This window comes from Rhinopithecus roxellana, chromosome 16 (assembly GCF_007565055.1).
Source record: "Rhinopithecus roxellana isolate Shanxi Qingling chromosome 16, ASM756505v1, whole genome shotgun sequence".
In the NCBI taxonomy this organism is placed as follows: Eukaryota; Metazoa; Chordata; class Mammalia; order Primates; family Cercopithecidae; genus Rhinopithecus; species Rhinopithecus roxellana.
In genome coordinates this window covers 22,586,881-22,609,264 of record NC_044564.1, presented here as the reverse complement: position 1 = coordinate 22,609,264, position 22,384 = coordinate 22,586,881, and the positions used below count along the sequence as shown (strand labels likewise).

The 22,384-nt window shown below is 44.3% G+C and overlaps 1 protein-coding gene across 5 annotated transcripts in view; it reads right to left on the bottom strand.

Moving 5' to 3' along the window:
- The window catches only part of GNE (glucosamine (UDP-N-acetyl)-2-epimerase/N-acetylmannosamine kinase), a 60,833-nt gene extending 45,180 nt beyond the window's left edge, over window positions 1-15,653 (bottom strand). For 3 of the 5 annotated variants that reach the window (XM_030919156.1, XM_010369939.2, XM_010369940.2), the window contains exons 1-3: window positions 15,475-15,653; window positions 5,986-6,191; window positions 3,122-3,573 (exon numbers count right to left, since the gene is read on the bottom strand). In XM_030919156.1, the coding sequence (XP_030775016.1) occupies window positions 3,122-3,573; window positions 5,986-6,149 (616 nt within the window). In that variant the 5' untranslated portion in view covers window positions 6,150-6,191; window positions 15,475-15,653. Of the gene's footprint in view, window positions 1-3,121; window positions 3,574-5,985; window positions 6,192-6,337; window positions 6,506-14,652; window positions 14,779-15,474 lie in introns of those variants that run through there. The other 2 variants (XM_030919154.1, XM_030919155.1) reach the window with 2 other exon arrangements.
- Between the last annotated feature and the right edge of the window lie 6,731 nt (window positions 15,654-22,384).

Below are 22,384 nucleotides of genomic sequence, written 5' to 3'. Positions count from 1 at the left end.
TTACCATGTTGGCCAGGATGGTCTCAATCTCTTGACCTCATGATCCACCCGCCTCGGCTCCCAGAGTGCTGGGATTACAGGCGTGAGCCACCGCGTCTGCCCTGGGTTTTATGCTTTTTTTTTTTTTTTTTTTTTGAGACGGAGTCTCGCTTCTTCACCCAGGCTGGAGTGCAGTGGTGCAATCTTGGCTCACTGCAACCTCCCTGGGGTCAAGCAATCCTCCTGCCTCAGCCTCCCGAATAACTGGGAGTACAAGCACGTGCCAGCACGCCTGGCTAATTTTTGTATTTTTAGTAGAAATGGGGTTTCACCATGTTGGCCAGGCTGGTCTCCAACTCCTGACCTCAAGTGATCCACCTGCCTGGGCCTCCCAAAGTGCTGAGATCACAGGCGTGAGCCACTGCACCCGGCCAAAACTAGTGTTTTGTTTTTTTTGAGACAGGGTCTTATTCTGTCACCGAGGCTGGAGTGCAGTGGCACAATCATGGCTGTCTGCAGTCTTGACCTCCCAGACTCAAGCAATCCTCCCACCTCAGCCTCCAGAGTAGCTGGGACTACAGGCACACACCATCATACCCGGCTGATTTTTGTATTTTTTGTAGAGACAGAGTTTCACCACATTGCCCAGGCTGTTCTCAAACTCCTAGGCTCAAGTGATCTGCCCACTTTGGCCTCTCAAAGTACTGGGATTATAGGCATGTGCTACCACATCTGGCACATTATTATTTTCTATTCATTATAAGTTTTTCAGTAATACAAGTTTTCCAGAATACATATGGAACTAATGGTATAATTAGAACAGAATCCAAGAGTGTTTCATTGGAAACATACAAAAAGGACTGAAGAGACAGAAGGTTGTTCTACCAGCATTATCTAGACGATCCCTTGATAACTACAAATCTGTCCAAGGATAAGAAATATTTAGAATGGGCCAGGTGCGGTGGCTTATGCCTATAAACCCAGCAGTTTGGGAGGCCGAGGCAGAAGGATTGCTTGAGCCCAGGAATTCATGACCAGCCTGGGCAAAATAGTGAGACCCCATCTCTACAAAAAAATTTTAAAAATTAGCTGGGCATGGTGGCACATGCCTGTAGTCCCAGCTACTCAGGAGGCTGAGATGGTAGGATCACTTGAGCCCAGGAGAACAAGACTGCACCACTGCACTCCAGACTGAACAACAGAAATATGTAGAATGGTTTATGTTATATAGCAGGAAAGCCCAATTCATTTACTGATGTAATGTAATCTAGATAAAAAATATGCAAAATCTCTTTGCTTATTCAATTTTCTTTTTCTTTCTGTTTGTTAAATTGTTTTTTGTTTTGTTTTGTTTTGTTTGAGACAGGGTCTAGAGTGCAGCAATGTAATCACAGGTCACTGTAGCCGCAACTGCTCAGGCTCAAGTGATCCTCCCATCCCAGCCTCCCAAGTAACTAGGACTACATGCATGCACCACCAAACCCAGCTAATTTTCTTATTTTTTGTAGAGACAGGGCCTTACTATGTTGTCCAGGCTGGCCTTGTAACTCCTAGGCTCAAGCAATACTCCCACCTCAGCCTCCCAAAGTGCTGGGATGACAAGGTGAGCCACCATACCTGACCCAACCAAATCAATTTTCTGCTCATTAATTTTATAATTCAATAGATCTGCCTCTTAGAAATGAAAGGTCCTAAATAGATTATTAGTCCTAATTTGTCCTCTAGGTAGTACTCTTACTACAAATTAACCAACCGACATTCTGTTTGTAAACGTTTTTTTTTTTGTTTTTTTTTTTTTTTGTTTTTGTTTTTGTTTGTTTTTTTACCTCTGATTAGCAAAAGATAATTTCTAGGAAGCTAGAGCACTGAACATTAAAAATGTTGGAACATAAGGCTTATTTACAAAGATATACTCTAATGCTACAACTATGATTTTTGCTTTTTGATAATAATCATCATAATCCCTTACATTAACAAGTACTTATGACTTACTGCTTCCAACATTCATAATCTGAGTATTCCAACAATCCTATAAGAAAAGCATTAAAAATAAAATGACCATTTTGCCAATGTAGTAAAAAAATTCAGAAAATCAGGCCAGGTGTGGTGGCTCACGCTTGTAATCCCAGCACTTTGGGAGGCTGTGGTAGGCGGATCACCTGAGGTCAGGAGTTCGAGACCAGCCTGGCCAACATGGCAAAACCCCATCTCTACTAAAAATATGAAATTACCCAGGCATGGTAGCATGTGTCAATAATCCCAGCCACTCAGGAGGTTGAAGCAAGAGAATCACTTGAACCTGGGAAGTGGAGGTTGCAGTGAGCCGAGATTGTGCCACTGCACTCCAGCCTGGACAACAGAGCAAGATTCTGTCTCAAAAAAAAAAAAAAGAAATCAGAAAATCAAACATAAAAACACCCATAATCCCACACCAGAAATAAATATAATAAATGACTTGGTGTACATACTTCCTAACCATTCCATTATTACATTTTTATTAAAATGGCGTATTATGGCTGGGCACAGTGGCTCACACCTGTAATCCCAGCACTTTGGGAGGCCAAGGTGGGCAGATACTTGAGGTCAGGAGTTTGAAACCAGCCTGGTCAACGTGGTGAAATTAAAAATACAAAAACACAAAAATCAGCCAGTCGTGGTGGTGCACGCTTGTAATCCCAGCTACTTGGGAGGCTGAGGCAGGAGCATCACTTGAACCTGGGAGGCAGAGGATAGAGTGAGCCGAGATCATGCCACTGCACTCCAGCCTGGACAACAGAGCAAGACTCTATCTCAAAAAATTAAATAAATAAAATGAAATGGCATATTATACTTATAATTTTATAGCTCCCCCCCTTTACATATTAGGATCGTTCTTATAACTAATATATTTAATGGATTAAAGCATTCCATTCTATATATATAGCAGAGATTTCTAAAAATAAATCCACTAAGCCTATTTTACAGAAAGGTGAACCTTAGAGAGATAAAGTCATACCATAGGGCAAGGTCTATGAACTAAAACCTTGGTCTTCTCATTGCTAACAGAGTATTCTATCCATAATAGTTTCCAAAAGGATTGAAATAGACGGAACATTTTCTGACAAAAACAGCCATTAGACTGCCTAAAGTCTGAGATACGCACCTAGCCACATGCGAATGATGCTCATGTAGTCTTTGTTCTTGGCTGAGAGAAGTTTGTCATAAGAAGGACAGCCTGCCAAAAGGATGCGATCATGGTCCTCACACATGGATATCAGGTGCTGCTCTGCACTGCGGGTGCAGCACACATGATAATGAGCCAGTTTTGTTATGGCATGTCTAATAGAGTCATCAATGGTCCCACTGACTTCCCCACCTTCAATGTGAAGGATTCGGATGTTCATCAAGGCAGCAGATGTGGCCAGAGCCAGGGCATCAAACCTGTCTCCATGAACAATCATGATATCAGGCTTCAGGCGATTAAGGACATCTGGCAGCTTCACTAGGGCCAGGCCTACTGACTCCACCATGGCTGCCTCATCTTCTCCCCTCACAATTGTGTGTAGCCTGGTGTTAATGTCAAAGTCATCTTGTTCAATCATTCTATATGTATTTCTAAAACCGGGAAGAAATAAAGATTTAAGAACATGTTCTTAAACACAGAGCCATAACATACAAGAAAAGCAATCTAACACCAACCCTGAAGTGAGAAACATTAAAATAAATAAATTTAAGTATAACTTACAAACATAAAAAGCATAGACCATAAATGTAAACAGCCTGATTAAGATTCTTTTTTTTTTTTTTTTTTTTTGAGATGGAGTCTTGCTCTGTCGCTCAGACTGGAGTGCAGTGGCATGACCTTGGCTTACTGCAACCTCTGCCTCCCGGGTTCAAACGATTCTCCTGCCTCAGCCTCCTGAGTAGCTGGGACTACAGGAATGTACCACCACACCCAGCTAATTTTTCTATTTTTAGTAGAGATGGGGTTTTGGCATGTTGGCCAGGCTGGTCTTGAACTCCTGACCTCAGGTGATCTACCCACCTTGGCCTACCAAAGTGCTGGGATTACAGGCGTAGGCCACTGCACCCGGCCAGAGAATTTTTTTATTAGGAAGAAAGAGACTAAACTTTTAACAGTGGTCAGCACTTTTTATATACACTTAGGGGAAAATGTTCTTTACCCATTTTTTTAATTTTTTTGAGACACAGTCTCGCTCTGTCACCCAGGCCGGGGTGCAGTGGTGCGATCTCGGCTCACTGCAACCTCCACCTCCCAGGTTCAAGCAATTCTCCTGCCTCAGCCTCCTGAGTAGCTGGGACTACAGGCGTGTGCCATCACACCCAGCTAATTTTTATATATTTAGTAGAGACAGGGTTTCACGATGATGGCCAGGATGGTCTCAATCTCTTGACCTCGTGATCCGCCCACCTCCACCTCCCAAAGTGCTGGGATTACAGGTGTGAGCCATCACGCCCAGCCAGCCCTTTTTTCTTTAAGAAAACATTTCACGGTGAAAAGTCTCTCACTTTTGTCTCCCAATCATCCAATTCTTCTCCCCGGAAGCAGCCAATTTCTTGTGTTAGAATGTACTTTAAACATGCATTTTCATTCGCTACTAGTCAAATTTCCTATTTAACGGTCTCATCAGATAAATACTATTTTTCCACCCTTGGTAAACTGTGGTAGGCAGATAAAAAACCTACTATCATTTCCCTGAGAGCCTCTAGTCTTCCTGTCAAAGCTTTCTCCCAGCAATAAAAGAACCCACTCAGACTTTCATCTCAGGTTCTAGCTAAAATTTCTATTCTACCGAGAGGATGCTCCTAAATAGCCAGAATTCATTTTGTATTAAAAAAAAAATCTGTGGATCCCTGAGCTATCCATTAAGTTTCCTCTCTTTAAGTATTTCCTAATAGTAAATTCCCACCTTGTTTTTAAAGAATAGTCTGAAAAGGACAATTTTATTTTAATGCAAGGTCCTTTCAGATATAGTACTGTATTTGTGACCCTCTTTGGAGACTACATTAATGTATTCATGCCACAAGGGTGCACTAAATGCCTTTTTATTACATACATCAAGATGTATGCAATAAACCTTGTTCTCTCAAAGATTGTCCAACCTTTGTTTTTTTGTTGTTGTTATTGTTTTTTTCTTTTTTTTGAGACGGAGTCTCACTCTTGTTGCCCAGGCTGGAGGGCAGTGGTGTGATCTCGGCTCACTGCAACCTCCGCCTCCCGGGTTCAAGCGATTCTCCTGCCTCAGCCTCCCGAGTAGCTAGGACTAGAGGCATGTGCCACCACAACTGGCTAATTTGTTTTTTGTATTTTTAGTCGAGATGGGGTTTCACCATGTTGGCCAGGCTGGTCTCGAACTCCTGACCTCAAGTGATCCACCCACCTCAGCATCCCAGAGTGATGGGATTACAGGTGTGCGCCACTGCACCAGGCCCAACTTTCACTTTTTAAATGTAGCCTGTGATTAATAACAAACCTAATGTCACCAAAATAAATGCCAATGGTCACAGTAATGTAACTCTCTACTTCACCTTGCAGTTTAGATTTTTAAAATCTTGTTCCATATCTACTACTTTATATGCTGTTGGCCTATAAACCAGTTTTAAAGACTTGCCATTAGAGCTCACAAAACAGATTACATGGAATCACATTGTTATATGCATACAATATGTATTTATAAGTGGCATTTCTTTGAATGTAACAACTAGTAACAAACAGTAATATTTTTATAGCTACCATTTATCAATCATCTATTAAGCAGCATCATTGTGATGGATGCTCTATATCATGATCTCCATTCCTCACAATAATTTACAATATAAGTTTTTACTACATTTTATAATGAGGAAACTGAGGCTCAGAGATGCTAAGTGACTTCTCTAAGGCCACATAAAAACTAAGCATCAGAACTGGAATTTGAAGCTGGGCCTATATGGCTTGGCTAACAAAACTCAAGCTCCTTCTAGCACATTGTTGCAATGAAGAATAAGAAAATGCTTTCGTCTTACCCATAGTCATCTATCAGGTGAGAGCCAAGTACCACAACATCAAGTTCAAAGAACTCAGGTTCAGTTTTAATGCCAAACATGATCGGGGCAAGTTTAGAATAATCTGCACGGTTACAAGTAGCAACACAAACCCGCAGCTTTCGGTTATTTCCATTCTTCTCCATGATTTGCTTGTTTCGTTTTGAGAGGTTCTTAAAATAGAGTTCCTGAAATTGCCAAAATAAAAACTTTATAATCAGAGTAACTCCTAGATATAACTAAACTTTAAACTTCTCTAAATCAGAAATAGAAATTTTCAGTCTCAAGTCCTTAACCACTATTTAATATAGTGATTCTTAATCTTTTTATACACCTCCACTTCTATGTGACTCTCCCATTGGTATATCCAGAGTTAAGAAACTCCAAGACTGGGTATGATGGCTCACGTCTGTAATCCCAGCACTTTGGGAGGCTGAGGCGGGTGGATCACGAGGTCAGGAGATCAAGACCATCCTGGCTAACACGGTGAAAGCCGTCTCTACTAAAAATACAAAAAAAAAAAAAATTAGCGTGGCGTGGTGGCGGGCGCCTGTAGTCCCAGCCACTCTGGAGGTTGAGGCAGGAGAATGGCGTGAACCCAGGAGGGGGAGGCGGAGCTTGCGGTGAGCTGAGATCATGCCACTGCACTCCAGCCTGGATGACAGAGCGAGAGTCTGTCTCAAAAAAAAAAAAAAAAAAGAAACTCCAGCAGACTAACTATAACACCACCCCATCCTCTCACACTCAAGAAAACACATTGGAATGCCATTAAGGAGTGAGATAAATCAGCTCTTGTTTAAAAGGTGAGCAAATATCAGCTCTTTATTATTAAAAATTACTTGCCAAGGCCGGGCGCGGTGGCTCAAGCCTGTAATCCCAGCACTTTGGGAGGCCGAGACGGGCGGATCACGAGGTCAGGAGATCGAGACCATCCTGGCTAACACGTTGAAACCCCATCTCTACTAAAAATACAAAAAATTAGCCGGGCGAGGTGGCGGGCGCCTGTGGTCCCAGCTACTCGGGAGGCTGAGGCAGGAGAATGGCGTGAACCTGGGAGGCGGAGCTTGCAGTGAGCTGAGATCCGGCCACTGCACTCCAGCCCAGGCGACAAAGCAAGACTCCGTCTCAAAAAAAAAAAAAAAAAAAAAAAAAAAAAAAATTACTTGCCATAACTCACAGATGAGCCCAACATAGCAGGTTGTCACAAAATCAGTGGTTGAGAACCACTGATCTAGTTCAACTCCCATCACTTTATAGAAAGGGAAACACAGGTCTTGAGAGGGAAAATTACTGCCCCAACATTCAAGATCATGTCTCATAAGGAACACAGTCTCTTCACTCTCACACTATACACTCCCTAAATACAAGGTATTGTGATTAATGCTGGGCAAAGAAAGATGAGTAAGATAAAAACCTGACCTTCAAGCCCTCATTAGTACCTACACACCAGTGCCAACAAAACTGACAACTCCAAATGCCTATCAGATATCTCCTGCTGTATGTCCTATAACCACCTTAAAGTCAGTGTCCCAAACTGAACTAATTTTCTTTTCCAAACCTGTTCCTCCTCAATTGTTCTCTGAGTTATGCAATTTCATTCATCCAAATGCCTTGAAATCCTTGTCTTTTCTGTTTTTCGCCCCATATCTCCAAAATGCTGTCAATTCCACCCCCTAAATGTCTTTCAAATCTATCTCCTCCTCTTTATCCTTACAAGGACTTCCACTAGTCCAGTCCCTCATTTTAGGTCTGGACGATCGTAACGCTGTCAAGTGGTTTGCCTGCCTCCTATAAACTTTCTTATTTATTTATTTATTTATTTATTTGTTTTGAGACAAAGTCTCACTCTGTCACCCAGGCTGGAGTGCAGTGGCACGAGCTTGGCTCACTGCTACCTCCGCCTCCCAGATTCTAGCAATTCTCCTGCCTCAGCCTCCCGAATAGCTGGGATTATAGGCACCCACCACCATGCTCGGCTAATTTTTGTATTTTTAGTAGAGATGGGGTTTTGCCATGTTGGCCAGGCTGGTCTCGAACTCCTGGCCTCAAGTGATCTGCCCTCAGCCTCCTAAAGTGCTGGGATTACAGGCGTGAGCCACTGTGCCCGGCCTCCTACAAACTTTCAAAGTGATCTTCCTTTCCCTGCCTAAAATTACACTTACTCTGTGCCAAAGTGCCAGCCATACCAAACTGCCTCCAGTTCAACTAGTGAATCTCCATATATCTGTACCTTTATAGATGATACCTACTTTTTCCTCAAACTTCCCTTCCCCCTTGCCTGGTTTTCTACTCATCCTTCAAAACTCAGTCTAAGTGTCATCCTTTCTGGAAAGGTTTCACACAAACCTCAGGTCCTCCTCCCCCATGTTTCTCAGTTGCTGCCTCGCTCTGAGCGTTATGGCCCTCCCATTCACAGATATACTATTGCTTAGCTCCACTGCTCGCTCATCCCTCCCTGCCATGCTATACCCTCCATTCAAAAAGTAAAATCAGGGGCAAGGAATAAGAGATTTGTTTTATGGAATATTTCTTAAAAGTTTTTACATTTTTGGAGACGGGATCTTGCTATGTTGCCCAAGCCAGAGTGCAGTAGCTATTCACAAGCAAGATCATGGCTCACTGCAGCCTGGAACTCCTGGGCTCAAGCAATCCGCCCCCCCCAGCCTCATAAGTAGCTAGAACTACAGGCATACACCACTGAGCCAGGCTTGGAACATGTTAAACTTCTCTAAATCAACATAAAATTTCACCTCATGGACTCTGATCTCAATGTTCATGTTTCAGTAAGTGTATCAATATTTAGAATCTGTAATCAGGAATCCAGAGACACTTCAGTAAGGATTCCAATTCTAGGGGTGCCATCCTTTAGATGAGGGTAAACTCTGAAATTCACTGGAAATTCCATTAGTAGCCCTCTGCTGTTGGTACCTCATCTCTCTTAAGCTAAAATTCTGTGACCATGCAAACTGTCCCATCATTAGGCCCACTCTGAATTTATAATCCCCAGTAGAAGCTAATTTCACCCAATGACAAACACTTACAATATAATGAAACGGGCATTCCACCAAGAGAGTTATATTCAGAAGACCTAAGCACTATATGGTCTTTTTTTTTTTTTTTTTTTTCTTTTTTTTTTGAGACAGAGTCTCGCTCTGCCGCCCAGGCTGGAGTGCAGTGGCCAGATCTCAGCTCACTGCAAGTTCCGCCTCCTGGTTTTACGCCATTCTCCTGCCTCAGCCTCCCGAGTAGATGGGAATACAGGCGTCCGCCACGTCGCCCGGCTAGTTTTTTGTATTTTTTAGTAGAAACGGGGTTTCACCGGGTTAGCCAGGATGGTCTCGATCTCCTGACCTCGTGATCCGCCCGTCTCGGCCTCCCAAAGTGCTGGGATTACAGGCTTGAGCCACGGCGCCCGGCCTTTTGTTTTGTTTTTTTGAGACGGAGTCTCGCTCTGTCGCCCAGGCTGGAGTGCAGTGGCACAATCTCTGCCCACTGCAAGCTCCGCCTCCCGGGTTCACGCCATTCTCCTGCCTCAGCCTCCCGAGTAGCTGGGACTACAGGCGCCCGCCACCACGCCCGGCTAGTTTTTTGTATTTTTAGTAGAGACGGTTTCATCGTATTAGCCAGTATGGTCTCGATCTCCTAACCTCATGATCCGTCCGCCTTGGCCTCCCAAAGTGCTGGGATTACAGGCGTGAGCCACTGCGGCCACCATGCCTGGCCTTTTTTTTTTTTTTTTTTTTTTTTTTTTGGATAAGGAGTCTCCTTCTGCCACTCAGGCTGGAGTGCAGTGGCTCGATCTCAGCTCACTACGACCTCCGCCTCCTGGGTTCAAGCAATTCTCCTGCCTCAGCCTCCTGAGTAGCTGGGATTACAGGCATGCGCCACCACGCTGGGCTAATTTTTTGTATTTTTAGTAGACATGGGGTTTCACCATGTTAGCCAGACTGGTCTCAAACTCCTAATCTCATGATCCGCCTGCCTTGGCCTCCCAAAGTGCTAGGATTACAGGCATGAGCCACCACACCCAGCCACACTATCTAATCTTTAAAGAGACAAAAATATTCTTCCAAAAATGGTTGTCCTAAGTGTTCTTGTATATAATCCTTCCAGTGATCAAATTTGAGCTGAATAAATTGTTGGTAATATTTAATTTGCTGGGTGAGGCAGAACAAATCATTCATGGTTTGTCAGTTTGTATTTATTTTACAAAGAACAGTAAATGTTCCATCTGGCAGTACTAAAATGCTTATTTACCAGGTTACTCAAAGGTTATTCTACCTAAACTGAGAGCAAGCTGACCATATAAATAAACAGTGAAAAATACAACATTGTTACCTAGAAACCTAAAGAACCTAAAAAAGTCAAAAGTGTTTTTAAGGAAGGAAGTCAAATCTTAAAAAAAATAAAATTAAGATAAAATGCCTTTTTAAGGGGAGGTTTTAAAAAATAATTTTAATTAACTCAATTTTTGATTAGGTAGTATATTCACATGGTTTAAAACTGAAAAGTCACAAGAGGTTAAGTCGCAAAAAGTCTTTTCATCTGTGTTCCCCAGCTAGCTAGTTATTTTCCCTGGAAGCAAATGGTTACTGGTTTCTTAACTGTCCTTCCATGGATAAACTATGATAATATAAATAAATATATGGCTCACGTCTGTAATCCCAACACTTTGGGAGGCTGAGGTGGGTGTATCATGTGAGGTCAGGAATTAAAGAACAGCCTGGCCAACATGGTGAAATCCCATTCTACTAAACATACACGAAAAAAATTAGCCAGGTGTTGTGGCACACGCCTATAGTCCCAGCTACTTGGGAGGCTGAGGCAGGAGAATCACTTGAACACATGAGGTGGAGCTTGCAGTGAGCCAAGATCATGCCACTGCACTCCAGCCTGGGCAACAGAATGAGTCTCTATCTAAATATATATATATATGATATGTATATATATAATGTATATATGTGTATACACACACATATATACACTACACACACACATACACGATGTATATTACAAAATTGGTAACATATTCTACAGTTTGGGCAAATCTTTTTTTTTTTTTTTTTAATAGAGTCTCCCTCTGTTGCCCAGGCTGGAGTACAGTGGCATGACCTTGGCTCACTGCAACCTCCACCTCCCCAGTTCAAGAGATTCTTGTGCCTCAGCCTCCTAAGTGGCTGGGATTACTGGTGCCTGCCACCACACCCACCTAATTTTTTTGTGTTTTTAGTAGAGATGGGGTTTCACCATGTTGGCCAGGCCAGTCTCAAACTCCTGACCTCACGTGATCCACCCACCTCTGCCTCCCAAAGTGCTAGGATTACAGGCGTGAGCCACTGCACCCAGCCACAAATCTTACTTTTTAAAATGCTTTTAATTATGACTCAATTAAATGGTAGAATGAGAATGTTTAAAGATATTAGAAATATCAAATCTAAAAGGGCAAAATTTTGGAAATTGCTGGCCATCAACTTTTCAAATATACAAAGAGTTATACGAGCCCTAAAATTTAGCAAAAACATTCAACTTTGGCCGGGCACAGTGGCTCATGCCTGTAACCCCAGCAGCCTAGGAGGCCAAGATGGGCAGATCACCTGAGGTCACGAGTTGGAGACCAGCCTGGCCAACATGGTGAAACCCCATCTCTACTAAAAATACAAAACTTAGAAGGGTGTGGTGGCGTGCACCTGTAATCCCAGCACTCAGGAGGCTATGGCAGGAGAATTGCTTGAACTTGGGAGGAGGAGGCTGCAGTGAGACAAGATTGCACCATTGCATTCCAGCCTGGGAGACTGATTGAGACTCCATTTCCAAAAAAAAAAAAAAAAGTTAGCCAGGCGTGGTAGCACGTGCCTGTAATCCCAGCTGCTCGGGAGGCTGAGGCACAAGTATCACTTGAACCCAGGAGGCAGAGGTTGCAGTGAGCGGAGATCACACCACTGCACTCCAGCCTGGGCAAAAGAGTGAGACTCTGTCTCAAGAAAACATATATAAAAATAAAAACAAGAAATCTGGCTGGACATGGTGGCTCATGCCTGTAATCCCAACACTTTGGGAGGCTGAGGCAAGGACTCCTTGAAATCAGGAGTTCAAGACCAGCCTGGGCAACACAGTAAGATCCCTGTCTCTACAAACAAATTTTTTTTTAATTAGCTGAGCGTGGTTGTGCACACCTGCGGTCCTAGCTATTTGGGAGGCTGAGACAGGAAGATCACTTGAGCCCAGGAGTTTGAGGCTGTAGTGAGTTATGATAGTGCCACCGCACTCCAGCCTGAATGATGGAGCAAGACCCTATCTTAAAAAAAATTAAAATTTAAATCCAGCCTGGGGCAAGTAAATATCCTTTTGTAAGGATGCAATCACTTTTCATTAGTACTTACAATGGACAGTCTTGAACTGAGAGAATGCAAAAAGCTGCTTTCAAGAATTGGGTTTCGGCTGGGCGCAATGGCTTACGCCTGTAATCCCAGCACTTTGGGAGGCCGAGGCAGGCGGATGACCTGAGGCCAGGAGTTCAAGACCAACCTGGCTAACATGGCGAAACCCCGTCTCTACTAAAAATACAAAATTTACCCGGGCATGGTGGCAGGCCTGTAATCCCAGCTACTCAGGAGGCTGAGGCAGGAGAATTGCTTGAACCTGGGAGGCAGAGGTTGCAGTGAGCTGAAATCCTGCCACTGCACTCCAGCCTGGGCGACAGGAGAGAGATTCCGTCTCAAAAAAAAAAAGAACTGGGTTTCTCAGATCACCAGTGATTTCAAGATGAAGGCAAACTTGTCTATAAACCTGGCCTTAGGTAACATTGTTCTGTTTTTCAGTTTATTCATATAGCCAGCTTGCTCCCAGTTTAGGTAGAATAACGTTTGAGTAACTGGTAAGTACTAAGCATTTTAGTACTGCCAGATGGAACATTTACTGTTCTTTGTAAAATAATACACACTGACAAACCATGAATGATTTGTTTTGCCTCACAGCTTTTTTTTTTTTTTTTTCTCTTGAGACAGAGTCTCACTCTGTCACCCAGGGGAGTGTAGTGGCGCAATCTCAGTTCACTGTAACCTCTACCTGCCAGGTTCAATCAATTCTCCTGCCTCAGCCTCCCAAGCAGCTGGGATTACAGGTGCACACCACCATGCCTGGCTAATTTTTGTATTTTTTTAATAGAGACGAGGTTTCACCATGTTGGCCAGGCTGTTCTCTAACTCTTGACCTCAAGTCATCTGCCTTGGCCTTGCCTCACAAAAATTAAAAATTTAAATTAAAAGCCACAAGAGGCTAAATAGCAAAAAGTCTTCTCATGTGTTCCCCAGCTATATAATTTTTTTCCTTCAAAGAAACTATAGTACAAATTGGAAAAGGACCACTGCACTCCAGCCTGGGTGACAGAGTGAGACCCTATCTTACAAAAAATTTAAATTTAAATAAAAAATAAAGACAAGCAATCTTTTAAATGAACATTATGAAGTAGGTGCATTGTCCAGCCCAGAGCTCAGAAAGTCAGAAGGCGGGACTGAATACTCGCATCCATTTCACTCTTCAATTCTGTAATTGTACCTGAGCAACCAAAAGAAAGACAGAAAAACAAATAATAGGTGACAAATGGATGGATGACAGATGATAGACGGATAGATGATAGTTTTCAGACAAGTTTGCCTTCATCTTGAACTCACTGGCAATCGCTGAAAAACCCAATTCTTGTTTTTTTGTTTTATGTTTTTGAGACAGGGTCTCATTCTGTTGCCCAGACTGGAGTGCAGTGACACGATCTCAGCTCACCGCAACCTCCACTTCCCAGGTTCAAGCAATTCTCCTGCCTCAGCCTCCCAAGTAGCTGGGATTACAGGCATGTGACACCATGCCCAGCTAATTTTTTTGTATTTTTAGTAGAGGCGGGGTTTCACCACATTGGCCAGGCTAGTCTCGATCTTCTGGCCTCAGGTGATCTGCTGCCTGGCCTCCCAAAGTGCTGGGATTACAGGCATGAGCCACCGTAACTCAATTTTTTTTTTTTTTAATTGAGACCGAGTCTCACTCTGTCGCCCAGGCTGGAATACAGTGGTGCAATCTCAGCTCACTGCAACCTTCGCTGCCTGGGTTCAAGCCATTCTCCTGTCTCAGCCTCCTGAGTAGCTGGGATCACAGGCGCCCACCACCATGTCCAGCTAATTTTTGTATTTTTAGTAGAGATGAGGTTTTACCATGTTGGCCAGGCTGGTCTCGAACTCCTGACCTTAGGTGATCTGCCTGCGTTGGCCTCCCAAAGTGCTGGGATTACAGGCGTGAGCCACCGCACCCTACAGAAACCCAATTCTTAAAGGCTATTTTCTGCATTCTCTCAACTCAAGACTGTCCATTATAAATGCTGGCAAAAGGGTGTTAACACTTTCCAGAAAAATAATGTCCCACTCAACCGTGGAAAGAGTTATTTGTGAAGAGAGTATTTTTAAGGCAATCAACTGAAAATAATGAACACTTGGTTCAAGCAGTCACTGAACAGAGGAAACAACAGTAAACATTTGCTGAGTGCTTCTGAAGTACCAAACATTGTGCTAATAGCTTTCTTTACACGTATTAACTCATTCCATCCTCACAGCCCTCCTATTAGCCCCATTCTACAGACAGGAGGCACAGAGAAAACAATTTACTTGCCCCAAATCACTGTTTAATAGTTCATCATTGGCTGGGCACGGTGGCTGACTCCTTTGTAACCCCAGCACTTTGGGAAGCTGAGATGGGCAGATCACTTGATGTCAGTTTAAGACCATCCTGGCCAACATGGTGAAACCCCGCCTCTACTAAAAATACAAAAAATTAGCCGGGCGTGGTGGCGGGCGCCTGTAGTCCCAGCTACTCGGGAGGCAGAGGCAGGAGAATGGCGTGAATCCGGGAGGCGGAGCTTGCAGTGAGCCGAGATTGCGCCACTGCACTCCAGCCTGGGCGACACAGCGAGACTCCATCTCAAAAATAAATAAAAAAACAAACAAATAAATAAGGCGGGGAATTAACGCTTCTCAAATATACAAGGAAGCCCTGACTCAGAAGGTAGAGTCAGAGCAGGGAGGAGACCTTTTAGCCCAGCCTTTTCACGCCAGGACAGCTTGCCTGCCAGGCAGCTCTCCACCCTCTCTCGCCCCGCCCTGCCCCGCTCCTCACCGGACACTCAGCATCTCCCCTGGCTGGACAGCACTGTCCCAGGGGAGAAGTCAACCTGGGCCTCCCTCTACATCCCCTCCCCTGATCATCGGGGCCCACCCCGAGCCACACGGCGGAGCCCCGAATTATGCCAAAGAGGGGCCCTATGGTGCAGGCCTGCAGGACATTGGGCGAGACCTAGGTCCAGTGTGGGCCTCCGGGCGCGGTGGGGTGGAAAGTGGCCGGGGAGGGGAGGCCTGGGGCAGGAGGCCGGAGGAGGCGGCCCTGGGGGTGGGCAGGATGCTCTCCCGGAGTCCCCCGCCGCCGCGCGGCTCTCACCAGACGCAGTCAGAAGCTCCCTCCCACGCCGCCACCGAGCTCCTCGGGCGATAGCCGAACCAAGCGCCACGAAGCAGGCAGAGCGCGAGCCCGCCCCTCGGTTTCCGCGCTCGGGCGCGCGGGTAGATGACTCGTCGCTCGACCTTGTCCCCACTCCCCGCTTGCCCAGCCACGCCCACCTGGAGCGCCGAATCCGCGAGCGCGTCCTGACACCGCCCGAGAGGGCTCCCGTGATTGGCTGCCCCCGTTCCCGCCCCCCACCCTTTCCGGCGGTGTTTTGCAGCCGGCTGGGTGCAGACCAGAGCGGAGCGTCTTTCGTGGTATCTTCTGCGCTGCAGCTCCTGCGGGGCTTTCCAGCCAGCCTGTGCTCCTGCTCCGAAGCGTCCTCCTCCGCTGGCGACACACGCACTGAAGCCCGAGTCTTCCCGCGGGGTAGTTGTTTGGTCTTGCACCCAAGGAGGGATTTCTTGCGCCTCTCGTTCCTTCAGTTATTTCATAGACCAGGATCGAAACAATACTGTCGTGTAGCGCGGCCACCCCACAGCGGTCCCTGACGTTAAACCTTGTCGTGACTGCTAGAAGACACTGGTGGAGTGTGAATTGATGACCAAGGCATGGCAGAGCCTTCCTGATCTTTATAATCAGTTCAGCGGCGGCCTCCACTACAGGGAACCCCCAGCCAGTCCCGAGGCCTAGGGACATCGAGGGAGAAATGTGGCAGTGGTAAAGGGCTTGCGCAGCTCCTGAAGATAAATAAGACCTTGGGTTGTTGTTGTTTTTGAGACAAGGGTCTCACTATGTTGTCAAGGCTGGGCTCGAGCTCCTGTCCTCAAGCCATGTTTTCTGGCTTCAGCCTTCTGAGTAGCTGGGACTACAGGCCCATGTCACCGAATCAAGCTTTAAGACTTTTTAATGACCCTTTCAAATTTCTGAGTCACTCCCAGCATTTTAGGAAGCCAAGGTGAGAGGATAGTTTGAGGCCAGGAGTTTGAGACCAGCCTGGGCAACAGATTCCTAAGTCACCATTGACAAGAAACTTGGAATGAAGTTGATGATACAAAATATTAACATCTTTTTTTTTTACAAGCATTAAAAATGTACCACAGGTGAAACTAAGTCTAACAGCTTACTGAGATTTCTTGCTGTACAGCAAATTTCAAATCTCATCAAACTTTTGCAGTTTGTGATACATTCCAATTAATAATTAAGCTCTAATTTGTAAATACTTATGAATTCTTCGTTCTCCTGCAGCTAGCTTGGAGCCATGAAAAGGTCACATTAGCCACAAAAGAAAAGACATTAAGGGATTTTTGCAAGGAAGTGCTATCAGATGTTTGTTTGTTTGTTTGTTTGTTTGTTTTGAGACAGGGTCCCACTCTATCACCCAGGCTGGAGTACAGTGGCACTATCTCAGCTCACTGAAACCTCCACCTTCCAGGTTCAAGCAATTCTTCTGCCTTAGCCTCCCGAGTAGCTGGGACTACAGGCCCACGCCACCATGCCCGGCTAATTTTTGTATTTTTAGTAGAGACAGGGTTTCACCGTGTTGGCCAGGCTGGTCTCAAACTCCCAACCTCAGGTGATACACCCGCCTCAGCCTCCCAAAGTGCTAGGATTACAGGCATGAGCCACCACTCCCAGCCCAGATTTCTTTTTTAAATCACATTAGCTGCTGTGTGGAAAATGGATTGGTAGCAGTGAAACTCAACTGAAGTGGATAGATATGATGTTTATTTTGGAAGTAAAATTGATGAGACTTAATTATAGGTTAGATATAAGGGGATGACAGGGAAAAAGACTCAAGAATGACCTCTGGGCCAGGTGTGGTGGCTCACACCTGCAGTCCCAGCACTGTGGAAGGCAGAGGTGGGAGGATCGCTTGCTCTCAGGAGTTCGAGGCAGCAGTGAGCTCAATCACACCACTGCATTCCAGCCTGGGTGCCAGATGGAGACCTCATCTCTTAAAAAGCAAACAAAAAAAAGAAATGACTTCCAGGTTTCTGCCATTAGTAATTGGGTGGTTGGTTGTGTACTAAGATGAGAAAGGCTGGGAGAGTGACCTGGTTGGGGAAGAAAAAAGTAAAGTTTTAATTCAGGGCATGCTATAATTGAGATGCGTGTGAGCCACATGAAGCTATTAAATGTGCAGTGAGATACATGAATCTGAACACAGATTCACCAGACTATAAATCGTTTATTAGTTTCATATATGCTGTAACAAATTACCACAAAATTAGGGTCTTCAAAACAACACAAATTTATTATTCTACATAATAAATGTTCAGAGTCCAAAATGAGTTTCAAGGGACCAAAATCAAGGTGTCAGTAGGGTTGCCTTCCTACTGGAGGCTGCCAGGGAGAATCCATTTCCTTACCTCTTCCAGATTCTAGAGGCTGTCCACATTCCTTGGCACATGGCACCTCTGACCTCTACCTCCCTTGCCACATCATCTCTGACTCTGCTGCCTCCCTCTCTCACTTAAAAAGATCCCAGTAATTACATTGGGTCCACTCAATAATCCAGGATAATTTTCCCATCTCAGAGTCCTGTTCACATCTGCAAAGTCCCTCTTGCCAAATAAGGAAACATAGTCACAGGTTCAGGGATTAAGATGTGGATATCCAGGCGGGGCACGGTGGCTCATGCCTATAATCCCAGCACTTTGGGAAGCCAAGGTGGGCAGATCATGAGGTCAGAAGATCAAGACCAGCCTGGCCAACGTGGTGACACCCCGTCTGTACTAAAAATACAAAATTAGCCAGCCATGGTGGCGCACACCTGTAGTCCCAGCTACTTGGGAGGCTGAGACAGGAGAATAGCTGGAACCCAGGAGGCAGAGGTTGCAGATCGCACCACTGCACTCCAGCCTGGGCGACAGAATGAGACACTGTCTTGGAAAAAAAAAAAAAAAAAAAAAAAAGATGTGGATATCTTTGGGGAGTTATTTATTCTGCCTACCACAAGAGGTATTGAAAATCACTTGAAGGCAAGATGGGTATGTTGCTTTTAAAGTTACATACTGTACCTCCAGATATGCAGAATAGAACATTAATTTTTTTCTTCTTGAAAGGTAAGAAAAATTAACTTCAAAAACAATGCTTAATGTCCAGTCTTTAAAATCTGGGTGCTGATTACATAGGTGTGTTTAGTTTGTAAAAACTCAAATTATAGGCCGGGCGCGGTGGCTCAAGCCTGTAATCCCAGCACTTTGGGAGGCCGAGACGGGCGGATCACGAGGTCAGGAGATCCAGACCATCCTGGCTAACACGGTGAAACCCCGTCTCTACTAAAAATACAAAAACTAGCTGGGCGAGGTGGCGGGCGCCTGTAGTCCCAGCTACTCGGGAGGCTGAGGCAGGAGAATGGCGTAAACCTGGGAGATGGAGCTTGCAGTGAGCTGAGATCCGGCCACTGCACTCCAGCCTGGGCGACAGAGCGAGACTCCGTCTCAAAAAAAAAAAAAAACTCAAATTATATATGTAATATATATGTACTTTTTATGTGTATTTTACTGTAATGTGCTTTAAAAACAATGCTTAATATAGCTAGAAAAATGTAATTATAAATATAAATGCTTTTAACAGCAGGCAATACATTTTGAGAATTGTATACACTTTCTAAGCCACTTGTAAGTTTTGTGTTTGACCAACATTGAGAATTTTATATTTCCATAATCATTTAACCTTAAATGAATAATCTTTTTAGAATTTTCTTCTCTGCTTTCTTGAAAAGAAATTGTAGCAAGGACCCTTAGGAGGCATTTTCTCTTGGCTTTTTGAGATCACTTTTCTCTGGGTAAATTATATTATGTTTCTGGATTTCTGTTACTTTACTGTTTAACATTGTGAATTGACATACCAAAAATCGTCACTAGTTAAGTTTGGTTTGTATGATTTGGTTTTATTTGACTTTAGTCTGAGAACTCTACAAGTTTGCAAAAAAATTACTTATGGCTTTGTAGTATAATAAATTCAGATTTTTCTAGAGATTACTCCCTAACTATAAATATAACTTCAAGCATTCAGGGCATAATTAGGCTATCAATGATTTCTAGGCTTTAAGAGATCCTCTAATCTAACCTTTTCATCAGAGGGGGAGACCTTCCTACAGCACCCCTGACAGATGCTCATCTGGCCGCTTTGGGAACATTTCTTGTCATAGACTTGTCTTATTTTATTTGGTGATTTAATTCTTTTAAAGTACTCTGCCTCTCTGTAAATTCTACCCATGTATTTCATAGCCTAAACATTTCTAAATTAAAATAGCCTAAACTATTCTAAACATTGTATCTATATTCATCAGTGCTCATAACAACATTAAGATGTAAATTCTGTATATACCCCCTACTTTACAGATAAAAAGACCAAAATACAGAAGTTGCCTGAGGTTGCACAGCTGTTAAACAGAAGAGCCCCGCACTTGATCCCACTTGCTTAGCTACTACTACCCAGTATTTCTTCTCTGTACTAACTAGAGCATTGCACTTTATGACAGAAACCTATCTCAAGGTCTCAAGGTTCATCTCAGTCATCACTTTTTTTTTTTTTTTTTTTTTTGAGACAGGGTCTCACTCTGTTGCCCAGGCTGGAGTGCAATGGCACGATCTCGGCTCACTGCCACCTCTGCCTCCCAGGTTCCAGTAGTTCTCCTGCCTTAGCCTCCCAGGTAGCTGGGATTACAGACATGTGTCACCACGCCTGGCTAATTTTTGTATTTTTAGTAGAGAAGGGATTTCACCATGTTGGCCAGGATGGTCTCAAACTCCTGGTCTCAAATGATCTGCCCGCCTTGGCCAGGACCCGGATTACAGGTGTGAGCCACCACACCTGGCCTACAGTCATCACTTTTTGGCTAAGTTGTTCCATTAGTTAAGAGTTCACGTAACTCTTATATTATCCAGCCCATGTCTCTCTGAATGGCTCACATCAAGGTCTTAATATATTTTAAAAGACATCTTCTTTAAAATCAAGGTCTAATCTCTATGGCATTCTCCTGATGTATTAGTTTAGTGAGGCTTTCAAAAAAGAAGAGGACATTATTTGGCACAAATTTTTCTTAAGGTTTTTATTGAAGTGTTAATAAATACCTAAGCAGCACAGTTGAATTTTGAATTTTCATAAAGTAAAAACCATCACTAAATTAAAGAAAGAAAACATCACCTGTGCCCATGGGCGGCCTCCTCAAGAGCTGCCTGTTCATTACCTATGAAAAACCCTGGCACCAAGCCTGTGGCTAGCTAATAGTGACAATGGTAATTAGCTAATGTGCATGTTAAAGTAGCTCTCCCAAGCATTTGGACTGGGGAATACAGAGAGGATTGGCCAGTTGGAAATGAAAGGAAAATGGGGCACCTTAAAAACATAGTCACCGGGCGCAGTGGCTCACGCCTGTAATCCCAGCACTTTGGAAGGCCGAGATGGGCGGATCACGAGGTCAGGAGATGGAGACCATCCTGGCTAACACGGTGAAACCCCGTCTCTACTAAAAAATACAAAAAACAGCCTGGGCGACAAAGCGAGACTCTGTCTCAAAACAAAACAAAACAAAAAACTAGCTGGGCGAGGTGATGGGCACCTGTAGTCCCAGCTACTCGGGAGGCTGAGGCAGGAGAATGGCGTAAACCCGGGAGGCGGAGCTTGCAGTGAGCTGAGATCTGGCCACTGCACTCCAGCCTGGGCAGCAGAGTGAGATTCCGTCTCAAAAAAAAAAACAAAATATAGTCGCAGATATGCTGTGAGAGGTAGTACAGGGAGGCCATGGGCAGAGAATCCAGGCCCTGACTCGACTTGAATCCTGAACAACTTTCTGATTTTAATCTACATGTATCCTTAAATCCTCTTTTTATTTATTTATTTATTTGTTTGTTTGTTTAATTATTTTTTTTTGGAGACAGAGTCTCACTCTGTCGCCCAGGCTGGAGTGCAGTGGTGCTATCTGGGCTCCCTGCAACTTCCATCTCCCAGGTTCGAGTAATTCTTGTGCCTCAGCCTCCCAAGTAATTGGGACTACAGGCAGGCACCACGATGCCTGGCTAATTTTTTTGTATTTTATTTTTCATGGAGACAGGGTTTCGCCATGTTTCCCAGGCTGGTCTCCAACTCCTGAGCTCAGGCAATCTGCCTGCCTCGGCCTAGCAAAATGCTAGGATTACAGGCATGAGCCACCATGCCCGGCCTAAATCCTTTTTTGAAAAAAGATGCCCTGTTCCTTGCTTTCAGAAGTTACTAACAGTAAAACTGTGAGCCAAGGAAAATCCCCAACCTTATTTCGATCCCCACTTCTAACCAATTGATCGTGGCTGCCTGGAGAACTCTGTCAAAAATGACTCTGAGGCTAAGAGTTTACTGGAAAAGAGTATGTACTGTGATGTCTGCCATGTTGATTTCTAGGGAGATGGAAGGAGTCAAGAATGTTGCCATGTATTTGCCATCTCTGCCCTAAGCTAATATGAAGAAATCAACAAGAGGTGGATAAACTGAGCAATTCATCACCATATTAAGCTGGATATTCCTGTTTAGTAAATATCTTTCCCTAGCTGGGAAGTATCTCACCCCATACTGTATCTCAGCCACAACAGTTTTAATTACCAGAGTCTGTAGGGCAGCAGTCCCCAGTCTTTTTGGCACCAGGGACTGGTTTCCTGGAAGACAATTTTCCCATGGGAAGCGGGGTAGGGATGGTTTCAGGATGAAACTGTTCACCTCAGATCATCAGGCATTAAATTCTCATAAGGAGCACGCAACCTAGGTCCCTACCATGCGTAGTTCACAATAGGATTCGTGCTTCTATGAGAATCTGATGCCACCGCTTATCTGACAGGAGGAGGAACTTAGGCGGTAATTCTTGCTTGCCTGCCTGCTTGCCTGCCACTCACCTCCTGTTATGTGGCCCAATTCTTTTTTTTTTTTT